The sequence below is a fragment of the Giraffa tippelskirchi genome, chromosome 12 (genome assembly GCF_054371585.1).
Source record: "Giraffa tippelskirchi isolate mGirTip1 chromosome 12, T2T-mGirTip1v1.2.pri, whole genome shotgun sequence".
In the NCBI taxonomy this organism is placed as follows: Eukaryota; Metazoa; Chordata; class Mammalia; order Artiodactyla; family Giraffidae; genus Giraffa; species Giraffa tippelskirchi.
In genome coordinates, this window is record NC_137286.1 from 71,397,230 (window position 1) to 71,409,605 (window position 12,376).

Here is a 12,376-nt window from a genome sequence, read left to right on the forward strand (position 1 = left end):
CTTGGTAATATTTGAGTTTCCTGGGGAGCATGGTCACATGACCTGGCCCTGGCCAATCGGTGCGTTCCACCTCCCTGGCCACTGTGATTGGCTCCGGACTGGGGCAGTGCCCAATCGGGGCCCAGGGCCGGGCCTCACGTTGGAAGCCAGGGGAAGACGAGCTCTCGTCCTGCTGGGGTAGGGGAAGGGGTGGGGCCGGGGGAGGTCAGGCTCCAGCAGTGGGAGGGGCTTGAGGTCCACCTGCGGCAGTTGGTGACCTTCCTGCTCCCCTCAGGGCAGAGCCGCCGGCCTGAGAATGAGGGCGCTGCTGAGCCCAGGGGCTGGGATGGCCCGTTGCTGCTGTGGTCCCAGAGCTCCACCCGAGACCTGACGGAGGCCGTCTGCCCGTGAGTCCTCTCCCGCTTGTCTGTCAGCTTGTTTGAACCATGCTGGGTTTTCTGCCCAGCCGGCTCAGGGGAGTCCCTGGAAATGCAAGGGTGTGGGTTTTGGCAGACTTCAGGGAAGACATGCCAGATGAGCCTGGGAGACTCCAGCTTAATCTGGATTCAGGAGATATCTCTTCGGGCCAGCTAGTAATTGTAGGATAAGCCTAATGAGTCTTCACAGGATGAAGAGAGTAACGTGCCAAGGTAGCAATCGATGTCCTCATTCGAGAGGATGATGAAGCTGGTGCTCAGAGAAGGGGGGAACTTGGCCACAGCAAGGAGGTGTGCACCCAGGCGGAACCCCCAGATCCGGCCATTTGAGCTCAGGGAGGCCACTGGTGTGGCTTGTCCCTGTGGCAGGGGCCGAGGCACGCAGCCCACCCTGATTCCTGCGGGGGCCTGACTTGGGAAGTGCCATCTGGTAGCTTTGAGACTCACCAAACCAAATTGCACTGGAGAGAGGAAGGACACCTTCCTTCATCCACCCCCCACCCCCGCCGGATTCCCACATACCCTGACCCCTTTCTCTGGATTTCGGAGCCATTTCCAGAGTCCCGCTCATATGACCTCATTCGAAGTGCACTGTGGACGAGCTGCCATCTGCAGCTGCTACCACAGCAGCCAAGGGCTTTATCTCCCGAGTACCTCCCTTCCTTTGGAACTTGGGGGCCCTCTACTCCCCACTTGCACACCACAGACCTTTGCTGAGGATTGTGGGGACCCTCACTCAGTTTGCAGCACGTTGTAGCCATCCCTGTCCTCTCAATACCTCCCTTGCAACTCAGCTTGTGAGCTCCTTTGGAGCAGCGTGGCCCACCTGGCTGCAACGGCAGAGACACAGCTGACAGTGAAACAACAGCTTCGATCTGACAGCCGGAAAGCTCTGTCAAAAGGGACCTCCCTCTTCACACCGTAGAGGCTGTAGGAGCCGCCAGGGTTTGGGAACCAGTGCTGGGGCCAAAATGACTCCACAGCTGTTTTCCTTCCTGGGGAGGGTTCTGGCTCGAGTGGGAATGGCTCAAGTCTCCTAAGGTTCTGAAAGCCCACTGTGTGCAGATTCACGGTACACAGAGAGGAGAAGGTGGAGTCCTGCCTTGGAGGTGGTCACAGCTCACGGATGAGCCAGGCAGGCAGGCAGGCAGGCAGGGCATGAGAACACCTGAGCTGCCTTCATGAGTGAATGGTGTGGGGGCAGAGGAAGAGAAGCCGGTCTGCTCCCTCATGTGGTGCCCAGGGCAGGTTGTCCCCAGAGGAAACCCTTACGACGGTGAGGACTCTCACTGCTGTTTCCCAAGGGGTTCCGTCGGTGCGTGTCTTCCCCGGAGCGGTCAGGCCGTCTCTAAAGTACACTGGCCATGGGCATTGCCTCTCCTTGGAACTTCCCATGTGTTTCTCTTTTGTATGGAACAGTGATTTTTCTAGAGGGGTTCTGGGCCACAAGGTTGTTGGGTCATTTGCTAGCCTTCTGTCGTGAAGAACGCTTTCCTGGGCATTGGGGTGGTTTGTTGTTCCAGCTCCCTTTCTTGGCTTCTTTTGGGAGCTGGTGCAACAAGAGGAGCTCAGCCTCTGCCTTCTGGCTGAGATGTCACCCTTCAAACAGCAATGCCTGCCTGGAGATAATGATGGCATTTGCCAAAAGGGCTTCGTTTGGCACATGATATCTTGAAAGGACGTACACCGTCCTTTCAGCTATCAAATGCTAGTTCAAATGACATAAAAATGAGAACTCTCCAATGGAGTCTTACAGTAGGTGGAGAGTCCGAAAAAAACTCCTTCAGTCATTTCACTGAGAGTCATTGATTGGGGACACCAAGAATATAGGAAGGAATGCAGAAAGAAAAGATGAAATTGTGGTCAGGATCGGGGGGAGGGATGAACAGGGCCTGCTTGCCTTGAACCCAGGCTTTGTTGGCGGGTGGGGCATAAAGATCGAACGGGTCTGAAACTACAGAGTGGTGATGGTAACACAGTATCACCAGAGTTACACAACAGTGTCCCAAATTGCAACAATGATGAAAAAGTTTACTAATCCCAACTTAACCAACAAAAATAGACGAAACCATACAAAAAGTAAAACATCACCAGAAAGGTGGAAAAAAACCAAATGCAAAGCAGCTCAGGGGAAAGGAACTCCATGTCCCCTGGGGGCAGACCGAGTTGCCGGCGTCCACGGTGAGCAGACAGGGATGGAGGCTGCAGAGCCGACCGCTCCCCTGGACATGGTGTTTCCGGCAAGGGCTCTGGGTCTCTGTCCAGAGCGGGGGCTCGTTCTTCCTGCAGGGGCGGGTGAGTCATCGTCGGCGTCTGGGTGTTGCGCGGGAGCCAGGGCAGGCTCTCCCTGCCGAGGCGGTGGCTCCTCCTCTGCCTCGGGTTCTCCCGCCAAAGCCCGAGCAGGTACAGGTGCACGTGGAGGTGGAGGTTCTGGCTGAGGGGGTGGGACATCAGTGCCTGGGGCTGGGGGTCCTGCAGGCACGGAGATCCGATCTGCCCCGTGTGCTGGCCAGTACCCAGCTGGCCTGGTGTCTCTGCGAGGGCAAGTCTCGGTTCTCCATCTACCCTCGGTGGATCCCTGGGTCCTGCACCTGGAGCCACCACCTCTGTAGGCACAGGTCTGGGAAGTGGAGCCTGGTTCCAGTTGGAGGCCAGTGCTAGAGCTGGGGGAGAAGCAAAGTTTGCCCACAGGCCAGCCTTGGCATGTGCGTATCCCGGGACAGAAAGCTTCCAAGAGATTCCCAAAGAATACCCAGGGTCGGATGTCTTTTGGGACTGAAGTGTGCAAGATGGGGGTGGGGGTGTGAGGCCAGCGCTTGCTGCAGGCCCAGCAGCATCTTTCGGGGACTCGTCCCTGTGTAGCTCAGCACCCCCTCCCCACACACTCCCGTGCACCAGCCCCAGCGTCCTCACCTCTGTGCTCTGGCGTGCTGGGCTCCAGGTCCTCCTGCTGCCTCAGAGGCCGGGGTTCTCGGGACTCTGGGTCGGAGCCGGGTGTGCTGAGCTCCGTGGCAGCCTCAGACTGGGCCGCCGGGTGTATCCTGGGCGGCGTCTCGGCAGCAGGCCTTCCCCGCCTCCGCTTCGCCCCCGGTGGGGCTGATGCCTCCGTGGGCACGCTCACCTGGAGCCTGCACTGGGCCTCAGGGGCGGGGGGGTGGTGCTCCGACCCCTCCCTCCGGGAGGTGGACTGGGTGTCCCCGTCCTCGGCCTCATCACGTGGGAAGCTCTGCAACGACAGTGACCGTCAGCCAGCCGTGCTGGGAGTTTTCCGAGCTGGGCCTGGCCAGTGGAGCCGCTGCTTCTGCCTGCTCGAACTTCTCTTCCCAGAAGGGTCAGAGACGTGTGTCTGCTCAGATCCCCACCCGGGAGGAAAGAGACCCACCTGAGGGTGTGAGGTCAGCCTGGGCGGCCGGCGCTGCCCGCACTCTCCCCATCCCAGCCAGCCTGCTCTCCCCTGGGGTGTGGACACAACTTGTCCGCAGGCTTCTGACCCCACATCCGCCTGGGCTTCCTTGAGGGAGACACACCCCGAGAAACCCGCATCCACACACACAGGCAAAGGACCCGGTGTTTCCGGGTGGCATGGGAGAGGTGGCCTGGCCCGGCCTGGGGCTCCCCGTGTTACCTTTCTGTTTCTCCGGGCAGAGGGCCAGAGGCCTCTCGGGGGTGCCCTGAGCCAACGTCGACAGGGTGCCCACGCACACTGCCTGTGAGCTCTCCTGAGGCCCCGGCCTCTGGGCAGGGGCAAACAGCAGAACATCCTGGCAGCAAGAGATCTGGCTGGGGGCTCCTCTCCGCTCTGGAGGCCTGGATACCCGGGTTGCGGGTTCTGTTGGGTTCTGTTGCCGGCAGGTGACATCATTTCCTGGGGTTCGTGCGGAGGTCCCTTCCCCAAAACTTCCCAAGGGAGTCTCTGGGTTTCTGACTGCTCGACCACCCCCCTTAGGCCATGTGCAGGCACAGTGACAGCCACACAGCCCAGCCCACAGCCCTGGGGAGGCCTGGGTGCAGCCAGGGCCTGAGCTCCGAGGACCCCGCTGCTCTCAGACCAGGCTCCTTCTTCTCATAAGTGGTGTGGCCCTGGACAAGCATATGCCCCTCAGGGTTTCCCCAGTCTCTCCATCTGCAGAGTGGGGGTCATTCTCCCATCTGTTTCCTAGGTCTGTCGGCCTACGAGCGGCTCCATGCCTCTCCACCTGGGGCCGATATCACGTGGAGCTTGTGCGCTGAGACTTCAGAAAGAAAGACTCCATCCAGGGCTGACACAGCACAGAATGGGGCAGAACGAGGCCTGGATGCGCCGTGGTACCCAGGAAAAGGCACTGCCCCTCCTGACTGTTTTGAGACCCCGCATCCAAGTTGGAGGCCCGAAAGGAAGACTCGAATGTCTCCCTCTCTTATAGAAAAGAGTAGCCAACTTTCTGGTCCTCTGTTTCCATTGAGATTCTGTTCAAGTGTCCCAGCTCGGCTTCTGCGGGTGGCTGATCTTCTAATGGCTCCCTGCGTTCTTGTCTTTTCCTCTCCAAACCTTCCGTCCTTTTCCCCCTTCTGGGGTGGATGGGCGCTGTCATTGCTTCTACCTTCGAGACAGATTGATGAAAAGTCTGGACCGTCGACTCCTTTCCTCTCTTTGGTTCCGTGTCTCTCTCTGGCTGTGTCCCTCTCTTTTCCTTTCTCGATTCAGTCTGTGTCTTCCTCTTTCTCTCTCGTGTGTGGATGGATGGATGCTAGGAATGCACATGTATATGATTACATGAGGGTTATGTTTTAGGGATGGGTTAGAGGGAGAGAAAGGCTTTAGGTCGGAGTTGGTCATGGGGGAAGGGTCAAGGGTGGTGGTGGTGTTTCTTGGAATCTGAGTGCTGTGCATTCTTTGTCTCTTTCCATATGAACCCCTTCTCAGATACACCACTTGCAAGGAGTCTCTCATGTTCCGTTTCCTATCTTTTGCATCTGTGAATGCTTAGCTTCTCTGTTGTGAAGAGGTTCCATTGGATAGAAACCCATTGGTGTACTTCGTTTCCCTCTTTCCCTTACTTGAAGAGACCCATTTCTACCTCCGCCCAGCAAATGGCAAGGAGACTCTGATGTTAAGGAGCCTTTGACCTACGCTTCTTTCTAGCTATCTCATGACATCAGTCTTTAGGGTGAGGATTTTCCCCGATATTGAGGTGGTGTGACATCAAATCCAATAGCGTTCTTCAGATGTAGCTGTCTGGTTTTCCCATGGCCATTTATTGAAGAGGCTTTCTTGTTCCCATTTGGATATTCTCCCCTTCTGTGTCAGAGATGAGTTGACCATGGATGCCGGGGTTTGTTTCTGGACCCTCAACTTTATTCCATCGATCTGGATCTGTGTGTGTTGTTGTATTCCCAATAGCATACTGTCCTGCTGCTGCCGCTGCGGCTAAGTCACTTCATTCGTGTCTGACTCTGTGCGACCCCATGGCCTGCAGCCTACCAGGCTCCTCCGTCCAGGGCATTTTCCAGGCAAGAGTACTGGCGTGGGTCGCCATCGCCTTCTCCGATACTCTCCTGAGGATCCTAGTTTGGTCGTCTAATTTCCTTTCACACAACCTTGGATGTCCGTATCGGGGCTTTTTCGTCGGATTGTATTGACAATTTAGGCTCTTTTCTGTTTCCGTAACCCCTTTTGCAATTCTTTGTTCGGTGCGACAATGCATTGGCATTTTGGGAGGAATAGCGTCCAAGCTGTGGATTGCCTTGTGGGGCTGTGACATCATTTTCCCAATAGGAATTCTTTCAAGCCCTGAGCACAGCTTCTCTTTCCAGTGATTGGTGTGGGCTTGATCTTCCTTCTTCCATCTCTCGCCGTTTTGTGAGAACAGGTCCTTCCTTCCCTTCTGGGTTAGATGGACTCGTGGGTATCACTTCAGTGCATGGCATTGTCAGTGGGGGTGATAATTCCCTTCTCATTGGAAGACTTTGCTGTGAGTATTAGAAATGCAAGTGATTTCTCTTCCCCTTCCTCCCTGTCCATCTCTCAGAGCCACCGGGAAACAGAGGCCTCATCCAGGGTCACACAGGCCTGAGCGAGTGCAACTAGACTGTTGTTTCTTCAGGCCCTCCGTGCTGGACATCATCCGGGATACTCTGTGTGTGTCTTCCTCAGTCTGGTGTCCCTTCAGACCTTTCCCTAGTTTTCACAGGCTTGTTGTGTTGGTGTTCTTTGTCTGTTTGGAGACACATCCTTGAGAAGCTTTGTGTTTCCACTCATTCGTCTCGCGATGTATGACCTGTCTTTTGCTTTTGTAATGAGGTCTTTCCCACAGTAGATATCTTTGATTTTGCAAAGTCCACTGTATTCTCTGGGTTGTTTTGTGGACTGCCTTTTAGTTTTGTGTGTGAAGACTCAAAGCACGTGTCCGGTTTCTGCTCATTGTTCTTCTAGATTTGTGACAAGTTTTCATGGAAACTTTGTCTAGGGATAACTGGAAGTGAACTCGGTGTAAGGTGTCAAGTCTCCATCTCCATTCATGTCATGCCCTGCAGTTTCCAATTCCCTGTTCCTGAGTGGTTTTGGAGACCTTGTGGGAAGTTTGGTTGCATGGGAGTTTGCATTTCCACCTTGAGTAGATTCCCACTGTTCTGCCCTCAGGGACACTGTCAAGGGGGAGTGAGGAGCAGCCTGCACTTCCAGCAGTGACCACACGGTGGGGCGAGTGCTGCTCTCCCCTCTGGGAGCCCCAGGCCACAGGCATCCCAGTGAGGAGCCAGCTCTGTGCTCGGCTGAAAGGAGTTAGACTCTCAGGAGCCTCTGAGCCCTTGCCTTTGGATCACCCAGGGTGGGCATTTACTGTGACAGAAAAAAATTGCCCTGAATTCCATGGACGGAAGAGCCTGGCTGTGTAGAGTTCGTGAGTTGCCGTGAATCAGACACAACTGAGGACACAAAAACTCAATAGACTAAAACACTTTTGGGGGGTGGGGGGAGTGAAAGGGGGTGATGTGGGGTTTTTTTGTCGTATATAACAGCCAAGGGAAATCTAGTTTAAACCTAAATTCACATAGATGGGAAAGGTATAGCTCTCCGTCACCCTATTAAAAAAAAAAAAAAACTACTTAACTTTTCTGAAAGTTTATTTAGTAGCTTCCTTGAGCAGTTCATTGTGAAGCATTTTTTTTTTTTTCTGTGACATCGGCCTCATTAAAAAGTACGGTTTGCCTTTACTGGATAATTTTGTTCATTGGTTTGTTAGGGAATCTTGGTAATATTTGAGTTTCCTGGGGAGCATGGTCACATGACCTGGCCCTGGCCAATCGGTGCGTTCCACCTCCCTGGCCACTGTGATTGGCTCCGGACTGGGGCAGTGCCCAATCGGGGCCCAGGGCCGGGCCTCACGTTGGAAGCCAGGGGAAGACGAGCTCTCGTCCTGCTGGGGTAGGGGAAGGGGTGGGGCCGGGGGAGGTCAGGCTCCAGCAGTGGGAGGGGCTTGAGGTCCACCTGCGGCAGTTGGTGACCTTCCTGCTCCCCTCAGGGCAGAGCCGCCGGCCTGAGAATGAGGGCGCTGCTGAGCCCAGGGGCTGGGATGGCCCGTTGCTGCTGTGGTCCCAGAGCTCCACCCGAGACCTGACGGAGGCCGTCTGCCCGTGAGTCCTCTCCCGCTTGTCTGTCAGCTTGTTTGAACCATGCTGGGTTTTCTGCCCAGCCGGCTCAGGGGAGTCCCTGGAAATGCAAGGGTGTGGGTTTTGGCAGACTTCAGGGAAGACATGCCAGATGAGCCTGGGAGACTCCAGCTTAATCTGGATTCAGGAGATATCTCTTCGGGCCAGCTAGTAATTGTAGGATAAGCCTAATGAGTCTTCACAGGATGAAGAGAGTAACGTGCCAAGGTAGCAATCGATGTCCTCATTCGAGAGGATGATGAAGCTGGTGCTCAGAGAAGGGGGGAACTTGGCCACAGCAAGGAGGTGTGCACCCAGGCGGAACCCCCAGATCCGGCCATTTGAGCTCAGGGAGGCCACTGGTGTGGCTTGTCCCTGTGGCAGGGGCCGAGGCACGCAGCCCACCCTGATTCCTGCGGGGGCCTGACTTGGGAAGTGCCATCTGGTAGCTTTGAGACTCACCAAACCAAATTGCACTGGAGAGAGGAAGGACACCTTCCTTCATCCACCCCCCACCCCCGCCGGATTCCCACATACCCTGACCCCTTTCTCTGGATTTCGGAGCCATTTCCAGAGTCCCGCTCATATGACCTCATTCGAAGTGCACTGTGGACGAGCTGCCATCTGCAGCTGCTACCACAGCAGCCAAGGGCTTTATCTCCCGAGTACCTCCCTTCCTTTGGAACTTGGGGGCCCTCTACTCCCCACTTGCACACCACAGACCTTTGCTGAGGATTGTGGGGACCCTCACTCAGTTTGCAGCACGTTGTAGCCATCCCTGTCCTCTCAATACCTCCCTTGCAACTCAGCTTGTGAGCTCCTTTGGAGCAGCGTGGCCCACCTGGCTGCAACGGCAGAGACACAGCTGACAGTGAAACAACAGCTTCGATCTGACAGCCGGAAAGCTCTGTCAAAAGGGACCTCCCTCTTCACACCGTAGAGGCTGTAGGAGCCGCCAGGGTTTGGGAACCAGTGCTGGGGCCAAAATGACTCCACAGCTGTTTTCCTTCCTGGGGAGGGTTCTGGCTCGAGTGGGAATGGCTCAAGTCTCCTAAGGTTCTGAAAGCCCACTGTGTGCAGATTCACGGTACACAGAGAGGAGAAGGTGGAGTCCTGCCTTGGAGGTGGTCACAGCTCACGGATGAGCCAGGCAGGCAGGCAGGCAGGCAGGGCATGAGAACACCTGAGCTGCCTTCATGAGTGAATGGTGTGGGGGCAGAGGAAGAGAAGCCGGTCTGCTCCCTCATGTGGTGCCCAGGGCAGGTTGTCCCCAGAGGAAACCCTTACGACGGTGAGGACTCTCACTGCTGTTTCCCAAGGGGTTCCGTCGGTGCGTGTCTTCCCCGGAGCGGTCAGGCCGTCTCTAAAGTACACTGGCCATGGGCATTGCCTCTCCTTGGAACTTCCCATGTGTTTCTCTTTTGTATGGAACAGTGATTTTTCTAGAGGGGTTCTGGGCCACAAGGTTGTTGGGTCATTTGCTAGCCTTCTGTCGTGAAGAACGCTTTCCTGGGCGTTGGGGTGGTTTGTTGTTCCAGCTCCCTTTCTTGGCTTCTTTTGGGAGCTGGTGCAACAAGAGGAGCTCAGCCTCTGCCTTCTGGCTGAGATGTCACCCTTCAAACAGCAATGCCTGCCTGGAGATAATGATGGCATTTGCCAAAAGGGCTTCGTTTGGCACATGATATCTTGAAAGGACGTACACCGTCCTTTCAGCTATCAAAGGCTAGTTCAAATGACATAAAAATGAGAACTCTCCAATGGAGTCTTACAGTAGGTGGAGAGTCCGAAAAAAACTCCTTCAGTCATTTCTCTGAGAGTCATTGATTGGGGACACCAAGAATATAGGAAGGAATGCAGAAAGAAAAGATGAAATTGTGGTCAGGATCGGGGGGAGGGATGAACAGGGCGTGCTTGCCTTGAACCCAGGCTTTGTTGGCGGGTGGGGCATAAAGATCGAACGGGTCTGAAACTACAGAGTGGTGATGGTAACACAGTATCACCAGAGTTACACAACAGTGTTCCCAAATTGCAACAATGATGAAAAAGTTTACTAATCCCAACTTAACGAACAAAAATAGACGAAACCATACAAAAAGTAAAACATCACCAGAAAGGTGGAAACAAACCAAATGCAAAGCAGTTCAGGGGAAAGGAACTCCATGTCCCCTGGGGGCAGACCGAGTTGCCGGCGTCCACGGTGAGCAGACAGGGATGGAGGCGGCAGAGCCGACCGCTCCCCTGGACATGGTGTTTCCGGCAAGGGCTCTGGGTCTCTGTCCAGAGCGGGGGCTCGTTCTTCCTGCAGGGGCGGGTGAGTCATCGTCGGCGTCTGGGTGTTGCGCGGGAGCCAGGGCAGGCTCTCCCTGCCGAGGCGGTGGCTCCTCCTCTGCCTCGGGTTCTCCTGCCAAAGCCCGAGCAGGTACAGGTGCACGTGGAGGTGGAGGTTCTGGCTGAGGGGGTGGGACATCAGTGCCTGGGGCTGGGGGTCCTGCAGGCACGGAGATCCGATCTGCCCCGTGTGCTGGCCAGTACCCAGCTGGCCTGGTGTCTCTGCGAGGGCAAGTCTCGGTTCTCCATCTACCCTCGGTGGATCCCTGGGTCCTGCACCTGGAGCCACCACCTCTGTAGGCACAGGTCTGGGAAGTGGAGCCTGGTTCCAGTTGGAGGCCAGTGCTAGAGCTGGGGGAGAAGCAAAGTTTGCCCACAGGCCAGCCTTGGCATGTGCGTATCCCGGGACAGAAAGCTTCCAAGAGATTCCCAAAGAATACCCAGGGTCGGATGTCTTTTGGGACTGAAGTGTGCAAGATGGGGGTGGGGGTGTGAGGCCAGCGCTTGCTGCAGGCCCAGCAGCATCTTTCGGGGACTCGTCCCTGTGTAGCTCAGCACCCCCTCCCCACACACTCCCGTGCACCAGCCCCAGCGTCCTCACCTCTGTGCTCTGGCGTGCTGGGCTCCAGGTCCTCCTGCTGCCTCAGAGGCCGGGGTTCTCGGGACTCTGGGTCGGAGCCGGGTGTGCTGAGCTCCGTGGCAGCCTCAGACTGGGCCGCCGGGTGTATCCTGGGCGGTGTCTCGGCAGCAGGCCTTCCCCGCCTCCGCTTCGCCCCCGGTGGGGCTGATGCCTCCGTGGGCACGCTCACCTGGAGCCTGCACTGGGCCTCACGGGCGGGGGGGTGGTGCTCCGACCCCTCCCTCCGGGAGGTGGACGGGGTGTCCCCGTCCTCGGCCTCATCACGTGGGAAGCTCTGCAACGACAGTGACCGTCAGCCAGCCGTGCTGGGAGTTTTCCGAGCTGGGCCTGGCCAGTGGAGCCGCTGCTTCTGCCTGCTCGAACTTCTCTTGCCAGAAGGGTCAGAGACGTGTGTCTGCTCAGATCCCCACCCGGGAGGAAAGAGACCCACCTGAGGGTGTGAGGTCAGCCTGGGCGGCCGGCGCTGCCCGCACTCTCCCCATCCCAGCCAGCCTGCTCTCCCCTGGGGTGTGGACACAACTTGTCCGCAGGCTTCTGACCCCACATCCGCCTGGGCTTCCTTGAGGGAGACACACCCCGAGAAACCCGCATCCACACACACAGGCAAAGGACCCGGTGTTTCCGGGTGGCATGGGAGAGGTGGCCTGGCCCGGCCTGGGGTTCCCCGTGTTACCTTTCTGTTTCTCCGGGCAGAGGGCCAGAGGCCTCTCGGGGGTGCCCTGAGCCAACGTCGACAGGGTGCCCACGCACACTGCCTGTGAGCTCTCCTGAGGCCCCGGACTCTGGGCAGGGGCAAACAGCAGAACATCCTGGCAGCAAGAGATCTGGCTGGGGGCTCCTCTCCGCTCTGGAGGCCTGGATACCCGGGTTGCGGGTTCTGTTGGGATCTGTTGCCGGCAGGTGACATCATTTCCTGGGGTTCGTGCGGAGGTCCCTTCCCCAAAACTTCCCAAGGGAATCTCTGGGTTTCTGACTGCTCGACCACCCCCCTTAGGCCATGTGCAGGCACAGTGACAGCCACACAGCTCAGCCCACAGCCCTGGGGAGGCCTGGGTGCAGCCAGGGCCTGAGCTCCGAGGACCCCGCTGCTCTCAGACCAGGCTCCTTCTTCTCATAAGTGGTGTGGCCCTGGACAAGCATATGCCCCTCAGGGTTTCCCCAGTCTCTCCATCTGCAGAGTGGGGGTCATTCTCCCATCTGTTTCCTAGGTCTGTCGGCCTACGAGCGGCTCCATGCCTCTCCACCTGGGGCCGATATCACGTGGAGCTTGTGCGCTGAGACTTCAGAAAGAAAGACTCCATCCAGGGCTGACACAGCACAGAATGGGGCAGAACGAGGCCTGGATGCGCCGTGGTACCCAGGAAAA

The 12,376-nt window shown here is 56.9% G+C and overlaps 2 protein-coding genes and 1 long non-coding RNA gene across 3 annotated transcripts in view; 1 reads left to right on the forward strand and 2 right to left on the reverse strand.

The window, feature by feature from the left end:
• Nucleotides 1–12,376, forward strand: part of LOC145529707 (uncharacterized) — a 1,704,434-nt gene that overhangs the window by 955,040 nt on the left and 737,018 nt on the right. Inside the window, exons 122-123 of the long non-coding RNA XR_014071296.1 lie at nucleotides 275–386; nucleotides 7,916–8,027. This is a non-coding gene — a long non-coding RNA (uncharacterized LOC145529707). The remainder of the gene's footprint in view (nucleotides 1–274; nucleotides 387–7,915; nucleotides 8,028–12,376) is intronic.
• Nucleotides 2,430–4,211, reverse strand: LOC145529691 (uncharacterized). The gene is made up of 3 exons (XM_081550296.1): nucleotides 4,042–4,211; nucleotides 3,330–3,642; nucleotides 2,430–3,079 (listed from the first exon to the last, which is right to left on the reverse strand). Exons 1-3 carry the CDS (start codon nucleotides 4,174–4,176, stop codon nucleotides 2,451–2,453), a joined length of 1,077 nt encoding a protein of 358 aa, XP_081406422.1. The 5' UTR covers nucleotides 4,177–4,211; the 3' UTR covers nucleotides 2,430–2,450.
• LOC145529698 (uncharacterized) lies at nucleotides 9,971–11,840 on the reverse strand. The gene is made up of 3 exons (XM_081550304.1): nucleotides 11,684–11,840; nucleotides 10,972–11,284; nucleotides 9,971–10,721 (listed from the first exon to the last, which is right to left on the reverse strand). Exons 1-3 carry the CDS (start codon nucleotides 11,816–11,818, stop codon nucleotides 10,093–10,095), a joined length of 1,077 nt encoding a protein of 358 aa, XP_081406430.1. The 5' UTR covers nucleotides 11,819–11,840; the 3' UTR covers nucleotides 9,971–10,092.

Coding starts and splice junctions, on each gene's coding strand:
- LOC145529691 (XM_081550296.1), bottom strand. CDS start 4,176: ATGTTCTGCTGTTTGCCCCTGCCCAGAGGCCGGGGCCTCAGGAGAGCT. Junction 3,643..4,041: donor CTGCCCGGAGAAACAGAAAG/GTAACACGGGGA, acceptor CTGTCGTTGCAG/AGCTTCCCACGTGATGAGGC. Junction 3,080..3,329: donor CAGCACGCCAGAGCACAGAG/GTGAGGACGCTG, acceptor CTTCTCCCCCAG/CTCTAGCACTGGCCTCCAAC.
- LOC145529698 (XM_081550304.1), bottom strand. CDS start 11,818: ATGTTCTGCTGTTTGCCCCTGCCCAGAGTCCGGGGCCTCAGGAGAGCT. Junction 11,285..11,683: donor CTGCCCGGAGAAACAGAAAG/GTAACACGGGGA, acceptor CTGTCGTTGCAG/AGCTTCCCACGTGATGAGGC. Junction 10,722..10,971: donor CAGCACGCCAGAGCACAGAG/GTGAGGACGCTG, acceptor CTTCTCCCCCAG/CTCTAGCACTGGCCTCCAAC.